This window comes from Pleurodeles waltl, chromosome 10, assembly GCF_031143425.1.
Source record: "Pleurodeles waltl isolate 20211129_DDA chromosome 10, aPleWal1.hap1.20221129, whole genome shotgun sequence".
Classification (NCBI taxonomy): Eukaryota; Metazoa; Chordata; class Amphibia; order Caudata; family Salamandridae; genus Pleurodeles; species Pleurodeles waltl.
In genome coordinates, this window is record NC_090449.1 from 111,162,248 (window position 1) to 111,177,965 (window position 15,718).

Genomic DNA, 15,718 nt, shown 5'->3' on the forward strand with positions numbered 1-15,718 from the left:
CAAAAATGTTTTGTAAAGGTAATGCTGTGCAAAGCCTTATGGGGCGAGTTTTTGTGCCACAAATATGGTATGTTGACTTCAATGCTTAAAACAGCTCCTAATGGACACCACAATAAAAATAGCACTTAGAAGAAACATGGCCATGTAACCATGCAGTTAGCCCTTGGAGAGCATAACCACATGAAAAAAGAATGGGAGAAAGTAATGCAGTGTAACCATATATGTAACCCATAGAGGGCATAATGCATTACACATTTTCAAGGCTAGCAGGTCTATTGCAATTATATTACAAACAAGACCCATAAAACATAACTTTTCCCAGACATAAAACAAAAGTTCCAGAAATGAGAAACCTTAAAAAGATAATGAATGATGGGAGGGGTTATTATTTTGGAGTCCCCAGTAACACAGCATAGGGATCCAAAGATGATGTAGACAGAAAAAGCACATTGTTGTCAATGTTTTGAAGGTGGTCCCACTGTCCCAGGACCAGCACAGGCTGAGTTATGAGCAAAAATGTTTTGTAAAAGTGATGCCCTGCAAAGCATTATGGGGCAAGTTTTCGTGCCACAAATATTTCAGTATGTTGATATGGCTGTAATGCTTAGAACAGACCCCAGAGGACACCACAATGAAAACAGCATTTGTAAGAAACATTGTCATGTACCTATGCAGTAAGCCCCTATAGGGCATAACCACACAAAAACAAAAACAGCAGAACGTAATGCAGTGTAATCATCAATTTAGCCTGTAGAGGTTGTAGTGCATTATACATTTTCAGGAGTAGCAGGCCTACAGCATTAATATTACAAACAAGGCCCTTAAAACACAAGCTATTCCCAGCAGTAAAACAAAGGTTCCAGCCATGAAAGCGCTTAAGAAGACAGTGAATGGTGGGAGGGGTTATTATATTGCAGTCCAGACTAACCTAATGTGGGGACAGAGGTGACCTAGACAGAAAAAGTGCATCATGCTGGATGTTTGTGTGTTGGTCCCATTGTCGTAGGACCACCACGGGCTAAGTTATGAGCAAAACTGTTTTGTAAATGCAATGCCCTGCAAAGCATTATGCTGTGAGTTTCCCGAGTGCAGTGAATATTGTAGTATCAGCTCTCCCCCTGTGCCAGGAGAGCCGCTTTTGCTTTGAGGATTTCTGTTTTACGTAAAGCCTTTATAAATTTCAAAAGTTTTAAGGGGAGAGCCAAAAGAATTGACTCTGATTAGGCAAGTGTGACCAATGTGACCAGCGCTTCAATACTGCTGATCGAGTTCACTCTGTTGTGCCTGTTCGCACTGTGAGCGCCATGGCCGGCATGAAGCGCAAAGGGGAGAGACAAAAGAAAAAAATAGTCCGCCCACGCTGACGTATATGGGTAATGGTGCAATAATCCATGTAACAGCGACAGTTTGCAAGGTGTGACAAACATAGAGCATTTATCAATGACATCAAGTGATTTTTAAAAAGCAAGCCCAGGAACAAATTAAAGTGATGAACGTTAGATAGGCGTGGTTAAAAGCCCACAATACTTCAAACAGGTAAAAACACTTGCGCGCTCAACCTAACAATGGTTCCATCATTACTAAGTGAAAAGGGCCAGTCTGTTGGCAGAATTAAGCATCGATGCAGACCTTAGGTTACATTTGAAATGTCATCAACTGCACTGGGAGCCACACCTGAAGCTCTCTCTGACAGTGGCCATTCTCCTGGGGACCACAGAGACCACATTGTTCATCAGAGCAGAAAGTTAAGAAGACTTTATGTCTCTTAGACATTGAGGCAAACTTGGCAACATGTTGAACAAGCCTTCTATTTCAAAGAAACAATTATTTTGAAGCATTAAATCTATGCCAGTCTCTTATCCACAAGAGGGAAACTGGACACAGCATCCACCAATTATCTTTTTTTTTTTAAGGGTACTGATACATCTTATTTTCATAATGTAGATGGAAAATATGCTGTGCATGATAAGATAATTACACCGACCTGGAAAAATGTATTTTCTGCATGTACGTTTGCAGAGACATGATACTTTGTGGTATTTTGACGGACGTTTTTGCTTTTGTGGACAAAACAGACCAGGTGTCCCTTCAATCACATGGAATTGCAGAAATGGGTTCAGACTCACTATGGACCTGGACTCATCTTAACTGTGTTTTTGCAACACGGTCTACAGAGGTAAGTATAGCAAGGTCATCTTTAAACTTCAGATAATGTAAAACCAAGCAGCTAAACTTTGCCTTGGTCTGGAGAGATCTCATCCCATCACCCAGCCATAATGGAACTCTGCTGGTTACTGGTAGTCCGGAGGATCAAGTTCAAACTACTTTTCACAACCTTCAAAACAGGCTCATCTATGTTTAACACCTGACTCCACCCAACATGTCCAACTGCAAACTCAGAACAAGCAAAGCAAACCTTATAGTTCAGCCCAATTTCGCAAAATAGACTCATGTTGGATGGCCTATCAGATATCTTGGTGCACGTCTTTGGAACTTTTGTCACTGCTCGTTGCCTCAGGGACAACTACCAATCCTATGTCTAGAGGACAGGACCCAAAGAAGGACTACTTGTCTCCATGGCAGCAGACATTGAACATACACCTCATTAACCACCACTTTCTTTGATCGATGGCAACTAATTACTAGGATGAGATGTCAGATTTAAACACTTTTGACTCGGAAAGATGCAGTAGTATGAAGTGACTTTATACCACTACACAGGCACTTTAGCAATCAATCAAATAAATAAAGTGTTGCGTGGAGGGGTTCTTTGTGAATGTACTTTGCAAAATCCCAAAGATAAGCCAGTCATCAGAAACACATTCTTGAAAACAATAGTAAAAATCCAGGGAAAGAACTAGGCTCGTCAGTGTTTAAAAGTGTTATGATACTATAATCAGACTTAAACCGGGCAATCAAGCTATATCCATTTGACTGATCTGACAGTGTCCTCTGTGGTAAGCTATACACACAAAACACTTGCTCCTAAACAAGCATAAATTCACAGTAAGAGAAAGCAGTTCCCACAAGCATATCCCTGAACACTCCTAGAATGTCAAAGACAAGTAACACACATACTCACACGTTGAAGCTCAGATACTTATAAGAACACATGACTATGTCACACACAAGCACAATATGTTGTCTGCAGGGATGCAAATTCCCTAGAAACAGGGAATTTGAAAGGAAGCAGACATGAAGAACTAGAGATATGGTATTTTTAAATTGCATTATTGCTCTATAAAGCAGAACAGCACGTATTGCCCAAAGATGTGATGCAATCCATGGTTTCAGATTTCATTTTTTTACCTGAAGGAGCATCCCAGCCAGGTCATCCTCTGGGCCAAGAACAGGAATTTGAGTGAGAGCGCGTATCCTCCCTGGACCTTGAGGGGCTTCCGAGCTTACTTTTGGCCTCAGAGAATCAATGCTGTCTGTGAAGATAAGCAATTATCTTTAGGTGATTAGCAATTCCATAGGTTCACATCCTTAACTAAACAATTAGCTAGTCTGATCTACCACCTTTGCAATAAAATACATATGTTTTGTTTTCTGAAAAGATAAAATGAAGTAAGACACAGAGCAGAAGAGAAGGAATAATCAAAGGACATTATCCAACAAGTCCAAAAGACTGTGTAATCTGATGAACAAGTTTCTTACCTTCTGTAACTACTATCTTTTTGGTGTATGCTCTATCAAATTGCAGATTCCTCACCTTGTCAATATTCCCCATGTATGAGGCTGGGACACAAAAGTAGGAATTCCATCATCGTGTGGGTGGTAAAATTAGGCACTGCGGGACTGGATTAAGCCCACTTCACACAGGAAGTGATCATAGAGGGGGGTGTAGTAATCCCAAGGGTAAGTAGCCTATTGGCTTCACTTCCCTTATCACCCCTAAATTCAATACTGATGTGCCCCCTGACACCAGGAACTCAGATACTACCGACCTAAGAAGTAGAAGGGCACGGAAGAGCTCTGAAAACAAAAACGTAGGAGAAGCTACTGACTTGGCCCCAACCCTGCTGGCCTGCCTGCTGTGTTCGACAATTGCCCCAAAGTCAACTCGTCCTACAGCTGCTCTGCCTACAAAAGCTTGGAAGGAGTGCCTGAACTTCAAGGAATCACTAGCATCTCCTGTGGAGAGGTGGAGCCACTCCCCTGCAGGTACCCAAGAAGAACGCTGAGAGCCCTGGACCATGGAAAACCAGACACCAAAATGCACCACTCCACTCGAGCCCTCCAGTCAGAGTCAAAGTGGGCCAACGAGGTACTAAGACCCTCCAGTCGCTGCCTGCAGCCTCTTTTATGCAGGAGTCAAGAACCTCAAGGCATCTTCATGTTGCAACCCTGCAAGACAAAGCACCACTGCTCTCGCACTCCCTAGCCCAAGCTGCTGTGGACCAATGGTAGCCCTGTGTGCCCAAGACCAATGAGACCTGAGCCCCCCATTTCGGTTCAGACGGACTGGTCAACCAGTCCCCATTGCAGCCTCTTCTCCCCAGGACCATTTCCCATTAAAGTGCAAGGGACAGCCGATGCTGTAAAGCACCCCGGCATCCAAACGGCTCAGTGCCTTCCCAAGTCACCTGTTAGTACTGCCTTGGACCTTGTCCCCTGCTTACCTTAACTTTAGAAGAACAGTCCTGTAAGTCATTGTCAAGTACCCGTACGCAGTATATGTTTCTTTCCCATAGGATAACATTAAAGCACTGGATGCTGAAAAGCACCTCTGCACTCAAATGCCCCAGAGCCGACCGAGGTGACCTGTTGGTGCTGCCCTGGACCTTGCCCCAAACTTACTTTAACTGCAGAAGAACAGTCCTGTAAGTTGTTGCCAAATATCAGTATGCAGTATATGCTTCTTTTCCCATAGGATAAAATTACATTAAACTCAATACAAGTTTATTTGCTGTGTACTTCAAAACTGCTAACTTAAAAAGTACTTACCAAATAACAAAGTTCTTGGTGTTAAAAATGTATAAAGATTTGTTATTTATCTAAATTGATGTAGATCTCCTTATCGGGTGTATAGGCTTCATTTATTGATTGTGTCTGCACAGCAAATGTTTAACCCCCCCTTTGGTTAGCCTAAGCTGCTTGACCACTCTACCACAAATAGAGCATTTGGAATTTTTAAAGAAAGCCCTGCCCAACCACTAAGGGGATACCTAAACTCTTTACACAGCATACCTCTGTTTGGTATACTATATAAAGAGCCAGCTTCCTACAAACTGCAGGAGGTGTCTGTGGGTTTGCAGGACAAGGATATGGGAATAAACGTCCTACAAGTCAAACTGCACGATCCAGGCAACAGTGATTAAGGCAGACAAGACCTGGACGAGCAAGAGCACCTAGAATTTGCCATTTTCCTGGAAAGCATTGAGGGTAAAAATCTAAATTAGGACAAAGCCCTTCAACGTTCTTCGGTACAAGGAAGTAGTGGTAGTATCACCCAATTCCTACTTTCTAGGTCAGAACTGTCTCTACTGCCCCATCACAGCCTGCACTTCCTGCAACAAATTGGACAGAAGGTGCTCAGTGAGCTGCCCTGATGGCCTTCAAATGTGCAGCGAGGTAGAAAGAAATGGGAAGTCGCAGCGCCAATGGACAATTTGGAGGACCCACTTCTGCCCGGGGTGACAGACTACCACCCCTGGAGGTAATATTGAATCCTGCCTCCATCAGGGTGGCTGTGTGCCGGTAAAGACCCACAACAGCAGATTTGCTGGAGGGGTGGGGACTGAACTGCACATTATCCTTGCTGCCCTGGGCTCAGTCTCTAAAAGCTGCAGAGTGTGACACGAAAAGGTTGAATGGCCTGCTTGGTTGGTGGAAGGGCCTGGCATTGGCAAAACAGAAAAACCCGACGATAGCCATAGACAAGCCAACTGTCTGGTGTGGGCAGAAAGATTAAAAAAACATGTGGTGGCCTGTTCTCTTCTTAAACCATTTCAAGGCTGAGTCTGTTTTTTAGCCACAGTTGAGAGCTATCAAACAGCATGTTCATCAAGGATGATTAGACATCCCAAGAGAAGCCCAAGGACCTCATCCAGGCATGACATTGAAGTGCCACACTGGTGCCCATTGCTCAGCCCAAGAAGTCAGTTGTTTCCAAGCCAGAACGTATTACGAATTTCACTGCATCAGAATTATTCTGGATAACTTGATTGAGGGATGCCCAAAGGTCGCCCAGAATAGCCGGTAAAACTTGAGTAACTGTATCTCAATGGTGATTGAACTAGCGGCAAAGAAGATAGGTGGATTTTTACTGACCACAGGACAAGGCTCATAGCGGAGACAATTCCTTTGCCAAATGTCTCTGTTTTGACTCATGATCAAGCAGAGTGGAAGGAAAAGCATTTAATATACTGGAGGACACCTGTACCACTAAACTCTAGTGTCAGTGTTTGTTTTAAGAAAAGGCAGGGTCACTAGGTGCAGCACAACTGCGATGAGCAACTGCCTGTTAAACAGTGGATCTGAACATGGTTTTGGATAAATGCTGAAAAGGGTGCCTCTAAGGGTCTTGTTGAATGACAGTATATGCTTTGTGAGGGCTTAACCTGGCAGAAGTACCTCAATTAAAACATTAGTCTTCAGTGGGGAGCTCTAGGTCTAAGCCTTCGCCACCCTCTGCATAATTAATGCGAATAAAGCATTTTCCTCCACCGCAGGACTAGGGTGGGATACAACAATGGTATCTTGAGAAGTATCCAGATCACTGTCATCTTAGAGGTCTTCTTACCAGTGACCTTCATCACACCGGTATAAAATCATCTCCTTTATCACAACTGTCATTGTCCAAGTCAGTACTGAAAGGATGTACAAAGTGTGAGCCCTAGTGCATGGTAAGGACAAACTGTCAGAATCTTAGCGACTGGCTGTTGGCCGGTAGAGGCGCAACCTCAGTCAAGACTGTGGTGGATTCTAAAAGAGAGACAAATGACACAGTGGGCTGTAAATTCTTCTCCAGCCTTGGTAGCATCCGTTGATGTAAATGGAACAGGCGCATGGGGTGACCCAGAAACTCCTGTGGAGCAGAGGAACTACGTCCCTGCATCTTGCAGGCACCCCAGGGACATGAGAGGACTTGGAACCACAAAAACCAGACACTTGAAAGCCGCCTTAGCTTGAGTTAAGTGGATCAACGTTGCCAACATGGTCCCCCAGCATTCTAGAGACAAAGCCCACCGTGAACTTGCGAACTGTGGACTCACCATGCCACCTGCAGCCCGCAGGCCCCCCCTCAACCACAAGAGCTCCTGGTGGAGAAAATCAGATGCCTCAGGACACCTCCGCATCTGTTGCCCTTTGCCTGTGGAGAAGAGGACTGATGGTGTGCCCCCGTCCCCTAGCATCTCAAGACTTGAACCCACCTGCTGGTTTGGACTCCCTGTCTAAGTTTGCAGCCTCTTTTCAACCGGACCGATGGCTATTGACTAACACTTCGCACCCGACTTCGTACTACACCTGACCGCCTCAGTGCTGCCTGGTGTCACCTGTGGGTGTGGTCCTCACCCTTGCCGAATACTTACGTCCAGGAGATTGGTCCTGTAAGTCGCTGTACTATACCTGAATGCAGTACTTGTTTTTCTCTTTAGGGGACAACACTGCAGCATCCAAAAACTGTACTATGTAGACTCCTCAAAACTGTAAAGATTTTTCTTGCAAAACATACTTACCTAATTATATTGATTCTGGTGCCTAAACATATATAAAGATACTTGTTATTTTTGTAAATTGGCATGGATCCTCTTCTTGAGTCATGTGTCTCATTTATTGACGGTGTGTTTATTTGCAGATGTCAAACAGTCCTCTCTGATAACCCTAAGGCTGCTCAACACACTACCCCTAAAAGAGCACCCTTGAACTGCTAGAGCAAGCCCTTATCAACTAGTAAGGGAACTCCTGGACTCTTTGCAGGGTATATCTCACTTTGATATATACTATAAAGAGCTAGCTTCCATCACATGCCCACTAACACTGCATGCAATGTATGTCAGACACCCCTACAGCAGGGCTTACTGTCCTAAAGCAGGGTGCATCATATTGCATGTGTGGTCATATCTGCAAGAGAAGAGATGCCCCTGCTATGTCTTTGTCGATTGTTAAATACAGGGAATCCGTTTAAAGTACATATGCTGGACACTGGCCAATACGAGTTACCCAGCTACGTGATAGCTTCACTTAAATGAGGGATATTTGGTATAAAACATCTCACATTAATAATCTCTCACTGATTCGAATGATGGACTTTATTAATACATGCAGCGGGAGGGGACCACAGAGGTGCCTCCTGAAAAACCTATCCAACTGCTGGTGCGCTGGCAGACTAGTTCTATCCAGCTTGACAGCAACAGACATGTTTCTGGCCCCCAACAGTGATAGCCTCCACTCTCTGGTGGTCAGAAACAAAGCCTGCTCTGGCAGGGATGTGAACACACCCCTCCCAATAGGATGACTGGCAAATCTACATTTCAAGGTAAAGAGCTTCATATAGCACACAACCCTTGGTATGCAGATCTGGCTTCCCTCAGAGGAGATACTGATCTTGCTGGCCCAGGGCCCATTTGCCACCCCAAAGGGTAAGAAGCCCATTCGCTACTACCCTACACTCCCTTAACGTCCCTTAAATTAAAAATTTAGGGGTGCCCTTGGCACAAGAAAAACAGATTCGCTGAACCACAGAAGAAGGGCTCGAAGAGACCTCAACAATTGTGCCAAAGACGACTTGTCCTGCAGCTGTTCTGCTTCCAAAAGCCTGGGAGCACTGCCAGTACTTTGAGAAGTATCCAGGGTCTCCAGTGGAGTAGCGAAGCTGCTTCCCTGCACCCTGCAGACACCAGACAACTAGCAAGGACTCTGAACTGCCAAAACCCGATACTGGACTGCACCACTGCATCTGTGTCCCCAGCTCGAGTTGAAGTGAGCCAACGGTGCCAACGTGTTCCCCTGGCCCTCCTTAGCCGAAATACACCTTGGGTTTGCCACAGTGGACTTTCCAACGCCACCTCCAGCCTTTTTCTGCCAGCTCCCTCCACCCATGAGTATCCCTTGCACTGGAACCCGACACCACTGAACTCGAGCCCCACAACCCGAGAAAAAGTGGATCAACGGTGTCCCTACGTGCCCGAGGATCTAGAGGGTCAAGCCCTCCGCAGCCTCTTTCTGACCAGACTGATCTCCATTGAAGTGAATGGGACACCTGACCCTGTAACATACCTCTGCACCCGGATACCCCGGGGTGTGATGGACAGGGGAGTGGTCACTCCCCTTTCCTTTGTCCGGTTCTGCACCAGAGTAGAGACCGAGAGTCCCTGGACTGGTGCAAACCTGTTTATGCAAGGTGAGCACCAAATGTGCCCTTCAAAGTATACAGGTGGGCTTGGGGAGTCTACCCCTCCCAAGCCTTCTCACACCTATTTCTAAGGGAGAGGGTGTTACCTCCCTCTCCCACAGGAAATCCTTTATTCTGCCTTTTTCGGTCTGAGCTGGCCAAGCAGCAGGAGGGCAGAAACCTGTCTGGCAGAAGAAAGGCTGGAGGTCCTCCAAGGAGTGCATGGAGTCATATAACCAATACTTGGAACAGTATTAGGGGGGAAACATCCTCAACCGCACATTGTAAACAATGTGGACATTTCCCACACAAAAGTAACCACGCTTGCCTTAACAACGCACGATTTGTCTGTGCCTTAACCAAGCAATGAACTTTGCATATGCATGGTTAAGGCACAGAAAAAGTCATGCTTTGTTCGGGAGAGGACACAGAGGACGAGGTGAGGTAAGTGGGGCTGGGGCAGGGCTGGGGGTGGATTAAGGGATCGGGTGGGTGGGAGAGGGCTATTTTTTTTTTTTAAGGGGTTGGAGTAGGGTTTTTTTCTATTTTTTTAAGGGCTTACGGTGGGGGGGTCGGGCTATTTGTTTTTTAGGGGCGGGAGTGGGGGGTTTTGGGTATTTTTTTTATTTAGGGTTAGTTTATTTTTAAAGGGGTGGGGGAGGCTTAAGGAATGGAGGGAGGAGAGAAGAGGAGGGAGAGGACGTGGTGAGGTAAGTGGGGTTAAGGCAGGGTTGGTGGGTAGTTTTTAGTGATGGAGTGGATTTGGGACTTAGGGTGGGTGGTCCGTGTCGGGGTACTTTAACTTTTAGTTTAGTTTTATGCATTTATAAAGCGCGTAGCTACCCTAGGGCCTCCCATCGCTAAAGGTACAGGAAGATCCAGAAAAAAAAAAAACATGAAAAGGCAGACTAGTGGCTAAAGAGGATGGTTTTCAATCTCTTCCTAAAAAAGAGATTCAGAAGGTTCATGGCGAAGCTCAAGAGGTTAGGCATTGCAAAGATGGGCAGCCTTGATAGTGAAGGAGTTTCCACCCCATGATCTATGGACGCGGAGTATATGAATCTTTAGGGGCAGGGGTTGTGATTTTTTGTTTACTGCTCATTCAGGGTAATTTAGTTTTTAGGGGGTGGGAGGTTGAGATCGTTTTTTTGTGTTTAGGGTGGGTGGGTGGAGGGTTTGGGGTAGTTTACTTATTAGGGGGAAGGTTTTAGGGCTCAGGGCAGGTGGGGGTGTCAGGGTAGTTTAGTTTTTAGGGGTGGGGTCAGAGTAGTTTTTTGCTTTTGTTTTAGGGCTCAGGTTGGGACGGGGTGTCGGGGGTAGTTATTTTAGGTTTAGGGCGGGTGGGGTACTTTAGTTTAGAGGGGATTGGTAGGGGTGGGGATATTTTTCTTTTTCGGGCTCAGGGCGGATGGGGTGTCGGGGTAGTTTAGGTATTAGGGGTGGGAGTAGTTTTTGGGCCTCAGGGTGGGTGGGGGGTTGTATGATAGAACCAAGCATGCCGTTTTGCATGTTGTTTCCACCCATGCCTTTACTAGGCATGCTTTTACAACGAAAACTTGTTGTAAATGCATGCGTGGTAAAGGCATACGTGGAAACAACGCAGTTGTGGCTCCGACCATGTTGTTAAGGCATGATTGGTTCCAGCATGCATGGTTCCATCATACAACCGTATTGGGGTATGATTCCGATATGTTTGATAATAAACAGGCCCAGGTTCGGAGTTACCAATATGTATGTATGTATGTATTGAGTATTTATAAAGCGCGTTCCGGCCCAAGGGCATCGAAGCGCTAACTGAGAGAGGCTATGTCCACTAGAAGGGAGGCTCTGGATCTTATCGTGTGAAGAGCCAGGTCTTGACCAGTCTTTTAAATGTCAGATAATTGTGTTCTTGCCTTAATTCCAGTGGAAGTGAGTTCCAGACTTTAGCAGCTGCGATAGTGAAAGCTCTGTCGCCCCACTTCACCTTCTTGGTATGGGGAATTTGAATTCGATAGGCAGTGGCAGATTGTAGGAGGCTGGACTGGCTTGTAGTGAGTACCAAGGGGTACTTAAACCTTGCACCAGGCCCAGTTATCCCTTATTAGTGTATAGGGTGTCTAGCAGCTTAGGCTGATAGATAATGGTAGCTTAGCAGAGCAGCTTAGGCTGAACTAGGAGACGAGTGAAGCTCCTACAGTACCACTAGTGTCATATGCACAATATCATAAGAAAACACAATACACAGATATACTAAAAATAAAGGTACTTTATTTTTATGACAATATGCCAAAAGTATCTCAGTGAGTACCCTCAGTATGAGGATAGCAAATATACACAAGATATATGTACACAATACCAAAATATGCAGTAATAGTATTAGAAAACAGTGCAAACAATGTATAGTTACAATAGGATGCAATGGGGACACATAGGGATAGGGGCAACACAAACCATATACTCCAAAAGTGGAATGCGAACCACGAATGGACCCCAAACCTATGTGACCTTGTAGAGGGTCGCTGGGACTATTAGAAAATAGTAAGGGTTAGAAAAATAGCCCACCCCAAGACCCTGAAAAGTGAGTACAAAGTGCACTAAAGTTCCCCAAAGGACATAGAAGTCGTGATAGGGGAATTCTGCAGGAAAGATACAAACCAGCAATGCAACAACGATGGATTTCCAGTCGAGGGTACCTGTGGAATAAGGGGACCAAGTCCAAAAGTCACAAGCAAGTCGGAGATGGGCAGATGCCCAGGAAATGCCAGCTGTGGATGCAAAGAAGCTGCTGCTGGACAGTAGAAGCTGAAGGTTCTGCAGGAACGACAAGGGCTAGGAACTTCCCCTTTGGAGGACGGATCCCTCACGCCGTGGAGAGTCGTGCAGAAGTGTTTTCCTGAAGAAAGACCGCCAACAAGCCTTGCTAGCTGCAAATCGTGCGGTTAGGGTTTTTGGATGCTGCTGTGGCCCAGGAGGGACCAGGATGTCGCCAATTGCGTCTGGGGACAGAGGGGGCGTCGAGCAAGACAAGGAGCCCTCTCAGAAGCAGGCAGCACCCGCAGAAGTGCCGGAACAGGCACTACGAAGTGGAGTGAAACGGTGCTCACCCGAAGTTGCACAAAGGAGTCCCACGCCGCCGGAGGACAACTTAGGAGGTCGTGCAATGCAGGTTAGAGGGCCGTGGACCCAGGCTGGACTGTGCACAAAGGATTTCCGCCGGAGGTGCACGGAGGCCGGAGTAGCTGCAAAAGTCACGGTTGCCAGCAATGCAGTCTGGCGTGGGGAGGCAAGGACTTACCTCCACCAATCTTGGACTGAAGAGTCACTGGACTGTGGGAGTCACTTGGACAGAGTTGCTGGATTCAAGGGACCTCGCTCGTCGTGCTGAGAGGAGACCCAGGGTAACGGTGATGCAGTTCTTTGGTGCCTGCGGTTGCAGGGGGACGATTCCGTCTACCCACAGGAGATTTCTTCGGAGCTTCTAGTGCAGAGAGGAGGCAGACTACCCCCACAGCATGCACCACCAGGAAAACAGTCGAGAAGGCGGCAGGATCAGCGTTACAGAGTCGCAGTAGTCGTCTTTGCTACTTTGTTGCAGTTTTGCAGGCTTCCAGCGTGGTCAGCAGTCGATTCCTTGGCAGAAGGTGAAGAGAGAGATGCAGAGGAACTCGGATGAGCTCTTGCATTCGTTATCTAAGGAATCCCCAAAGACAGAGACCCTAAATAGCCAGAAAAGAGGGTTTGGCTACCTAGGAGAGAGGATAGGCTAGCAACACCTGAAGGAGCCTATCAGAAGGAGTCTCTGACGTCACCTGCTGGCACTGGCCACTCAGAGCAGTCCAGTGTGCCTGCAGCACCTCTGTTTCCAAGATGGCAGAGGTCTGGAGAATGTACAGAAGGAGAACCATCCCTTACAGAGGGCATCCTAACAGCTTGGTTAACAGAAACATCACTTCTACTATGTGAAGCAACACTCTTGCCCTGATGTGAGACAACACTATCAGTATGGTGTGACTCTACCTCAGTACCAACTATGCTAGGCTGTCTTGTAATGGGCAGGCTAGGAAGTTTCTTTCCTGAATCTTTTTCTAGGGGAGTCCCTGGATCAGATTGGGAACCATTAGCTACTTTTTCAACAGATGGGGCACCTCTGGCCTTATCCTGTTCTATAAGCATGTTAACCAACAGTTCTCTGGGGGGATTCTTACCTACACTTAAACCTCTTTCTATGCAGAGACTCCTTGCTCCTTTCCAGCTAAGGTGATCATAAGCAAGTTTGGACAGATCAACAGTTTGGCCTGTGCCAGACATTTTAGAAAGTGTTTTAGTGACAGAAAAAGGAACAAAAGTTTGTCAGAACTTTTAGAAAGACAGGAAAAAAAAAACTTTTTAAGAACTTTTTGAAAGTTTAGAAGTACTTTTCAGCACTTTAGAAAAGAAGTGAGAAAAGAAATGCAAAACTTTTTGGTTAGGTGTACATACACTGAACTTGTTTTGTATATTTTTCTCTTATGAAAAGTACAATGACAAAAGTGGTAAGTAGTTACAGAGCACTTATCCCACCACTGCACAACCAATGTAGGAGGCTGGACTGGCTTGTAGTGAATACCAAGGGGTACTTACACCTTGCACCAGGCCCAGTTATCCCTTATTAGTGTATAGGGTGTCTAGCAGCTTAGGCTGATAGATAATGGTAGCTTAGCAGAGCAGCTTAGGCTGAACTAGGAGACGAGTGAAGCTCCTACAGTACCACTAGTGTCATATGCACAATATCATAAGAAAACACAATACACAGATATACTAAAAATAAAGGTACTTTATTTTTATGACAATATGCCAAAAGTATCTCAGTGAGTACCCTCAGTATGAGGATAGCAAATATACACAAGATATATGTACACAATACCAAAATATGCAGTAATAGTATTAGAAAACAGTGCAAACAATGTATAGTTACAATAGGATGCAATGGGGACACATAGGGATAGGGGCAACACAAACCATATACTCCAAAAGTGGAATGCGAACCACGAATGGACCCCAAACCTATGTGACCTTGTAGAGGGTCGCTGGGACTATTAGAAAATAGTAAGGGTTAGAAAAATAGCCCACCCCAAGACCCTGAAAAGTGAGTGCAAAGTGCACTAAAGTTCTCCAAAGGACATAGAAGTCCTGATAGGGGAATTCTGCAGGAAAGACACAAACCAGCAATGCAACAACGATGGATTTCCAGTCGAGGGTACCTGTGGAACAAGGGGACCAAGTCCAAAAGTCACAAGCAAGTCGGAGATGGGCAGATGCCCAGGAAATGCCAGCTGTGGATGCAAAGAAGCTGCTACTGGACAGTAGAAGCTGAAGGTTCTGCAGGAACGACAAGGGCTAGGAACTTCCCCTTTGGAGGACGGATCCCTCACGACGTGGAGAGTCGTGCAGAAGTGTTTTCCTGAAGAAAGACCGCCAACAAGCCTTGCTAGCTGCAAATCGTGCGGTTAGGGTTTTTGGATGCTGCTGTGACCCAGGAGGGACCAGGATGTCGCCAATTGCGTCTGGGGACAGAGGGGGCGTCGAGCAAGACAAGGAGCCCTCTCAGAAGCAGGCAGCACCCGCAGAAGTGCCGGAACAGGCACTATGAAGTGGAGTGAAACGGTGCTCACCCGAAGTTGCACAAAGGAGTCCCACGCCGCCGGAGGACAACTTAGGAGGTCGTGCAATGCAGGTTAGAGTGCCGTGGACCCAGGCTGGACTGTGCACAAAGGATTTCCGCCGGAAGTGCACGGAGGCCGGAGTAGCTGCAAAAGTCGCGGTTCCCAGCAATGCAGTCTGGCGTGGGGAGGCAAGGACTTACCTCCACCAAACTTGGACTGAAGAGTCACTGGACTGTGGGAGTCACTTGGACAGAGTTGCTGGATTCAAGGGACCTCGCTCGTCGTGCTGAGAGGAGACCCAGGGTACCGGTGATGCAGTTCTTTGGTGCCTGCGGTTGCAGGGGGACGATTCCGTCGACCCACAGGAGATTTCTTCGGAGCTTCTAGTGCAGAGAGGAGGCAGACTACCCCCACAGCATGCACCACCAGGAAAACAGTCGAGAAGGCGGCAGGATCAGCGTTACAGAGTTGCAGTAGTCGTCTTTGCTACTTTGTTGCAGTTTTGCAGGCTTCCAGCGCGGTCAGCAGTCGATTCCTTGGCAGAAGGTGAAGAGAGAGATGCAGAGGAACTCGGATGAGCTCTTGCATTCGTTATCTAAGGAATCCCCAAAGACAGAGACCCTAAATAGCCAGAAAAGAGGGTTTGGCTACCTAGGAGAGAGGATAGGCTAGCAACACCTGAAGGAGCCTATCAGAAGGAGTCTCGGATGTCACCTGCTGGCACTGGCCACTCAGAGCAGTCCAGTGTGCCAGC

General features: G+C 46.4%; 1 protein-coding gene across 1 annotated transcript in view; it reads right to left on the minus strand.

Moving 5' to 3' along the window:
- INTS1 (integrator complex subunit 1) overlaps positions 1-15,718 on the minus strand; it is a 494,737-nt gene that overhangs the window by 231,857 nt on the left and 247,162 nt on the right. Inside the window, exon 30 of the mRNA XM_069209905.1 lies at positions 3,310-3,434. Coding sequence (XP_069066006.1) covers positions 3,310-3,434 — 125 coding nt within the window. The remainder of the gene's footprint in view (positions 1-3,309; positions 3,435-15,718) is intronic.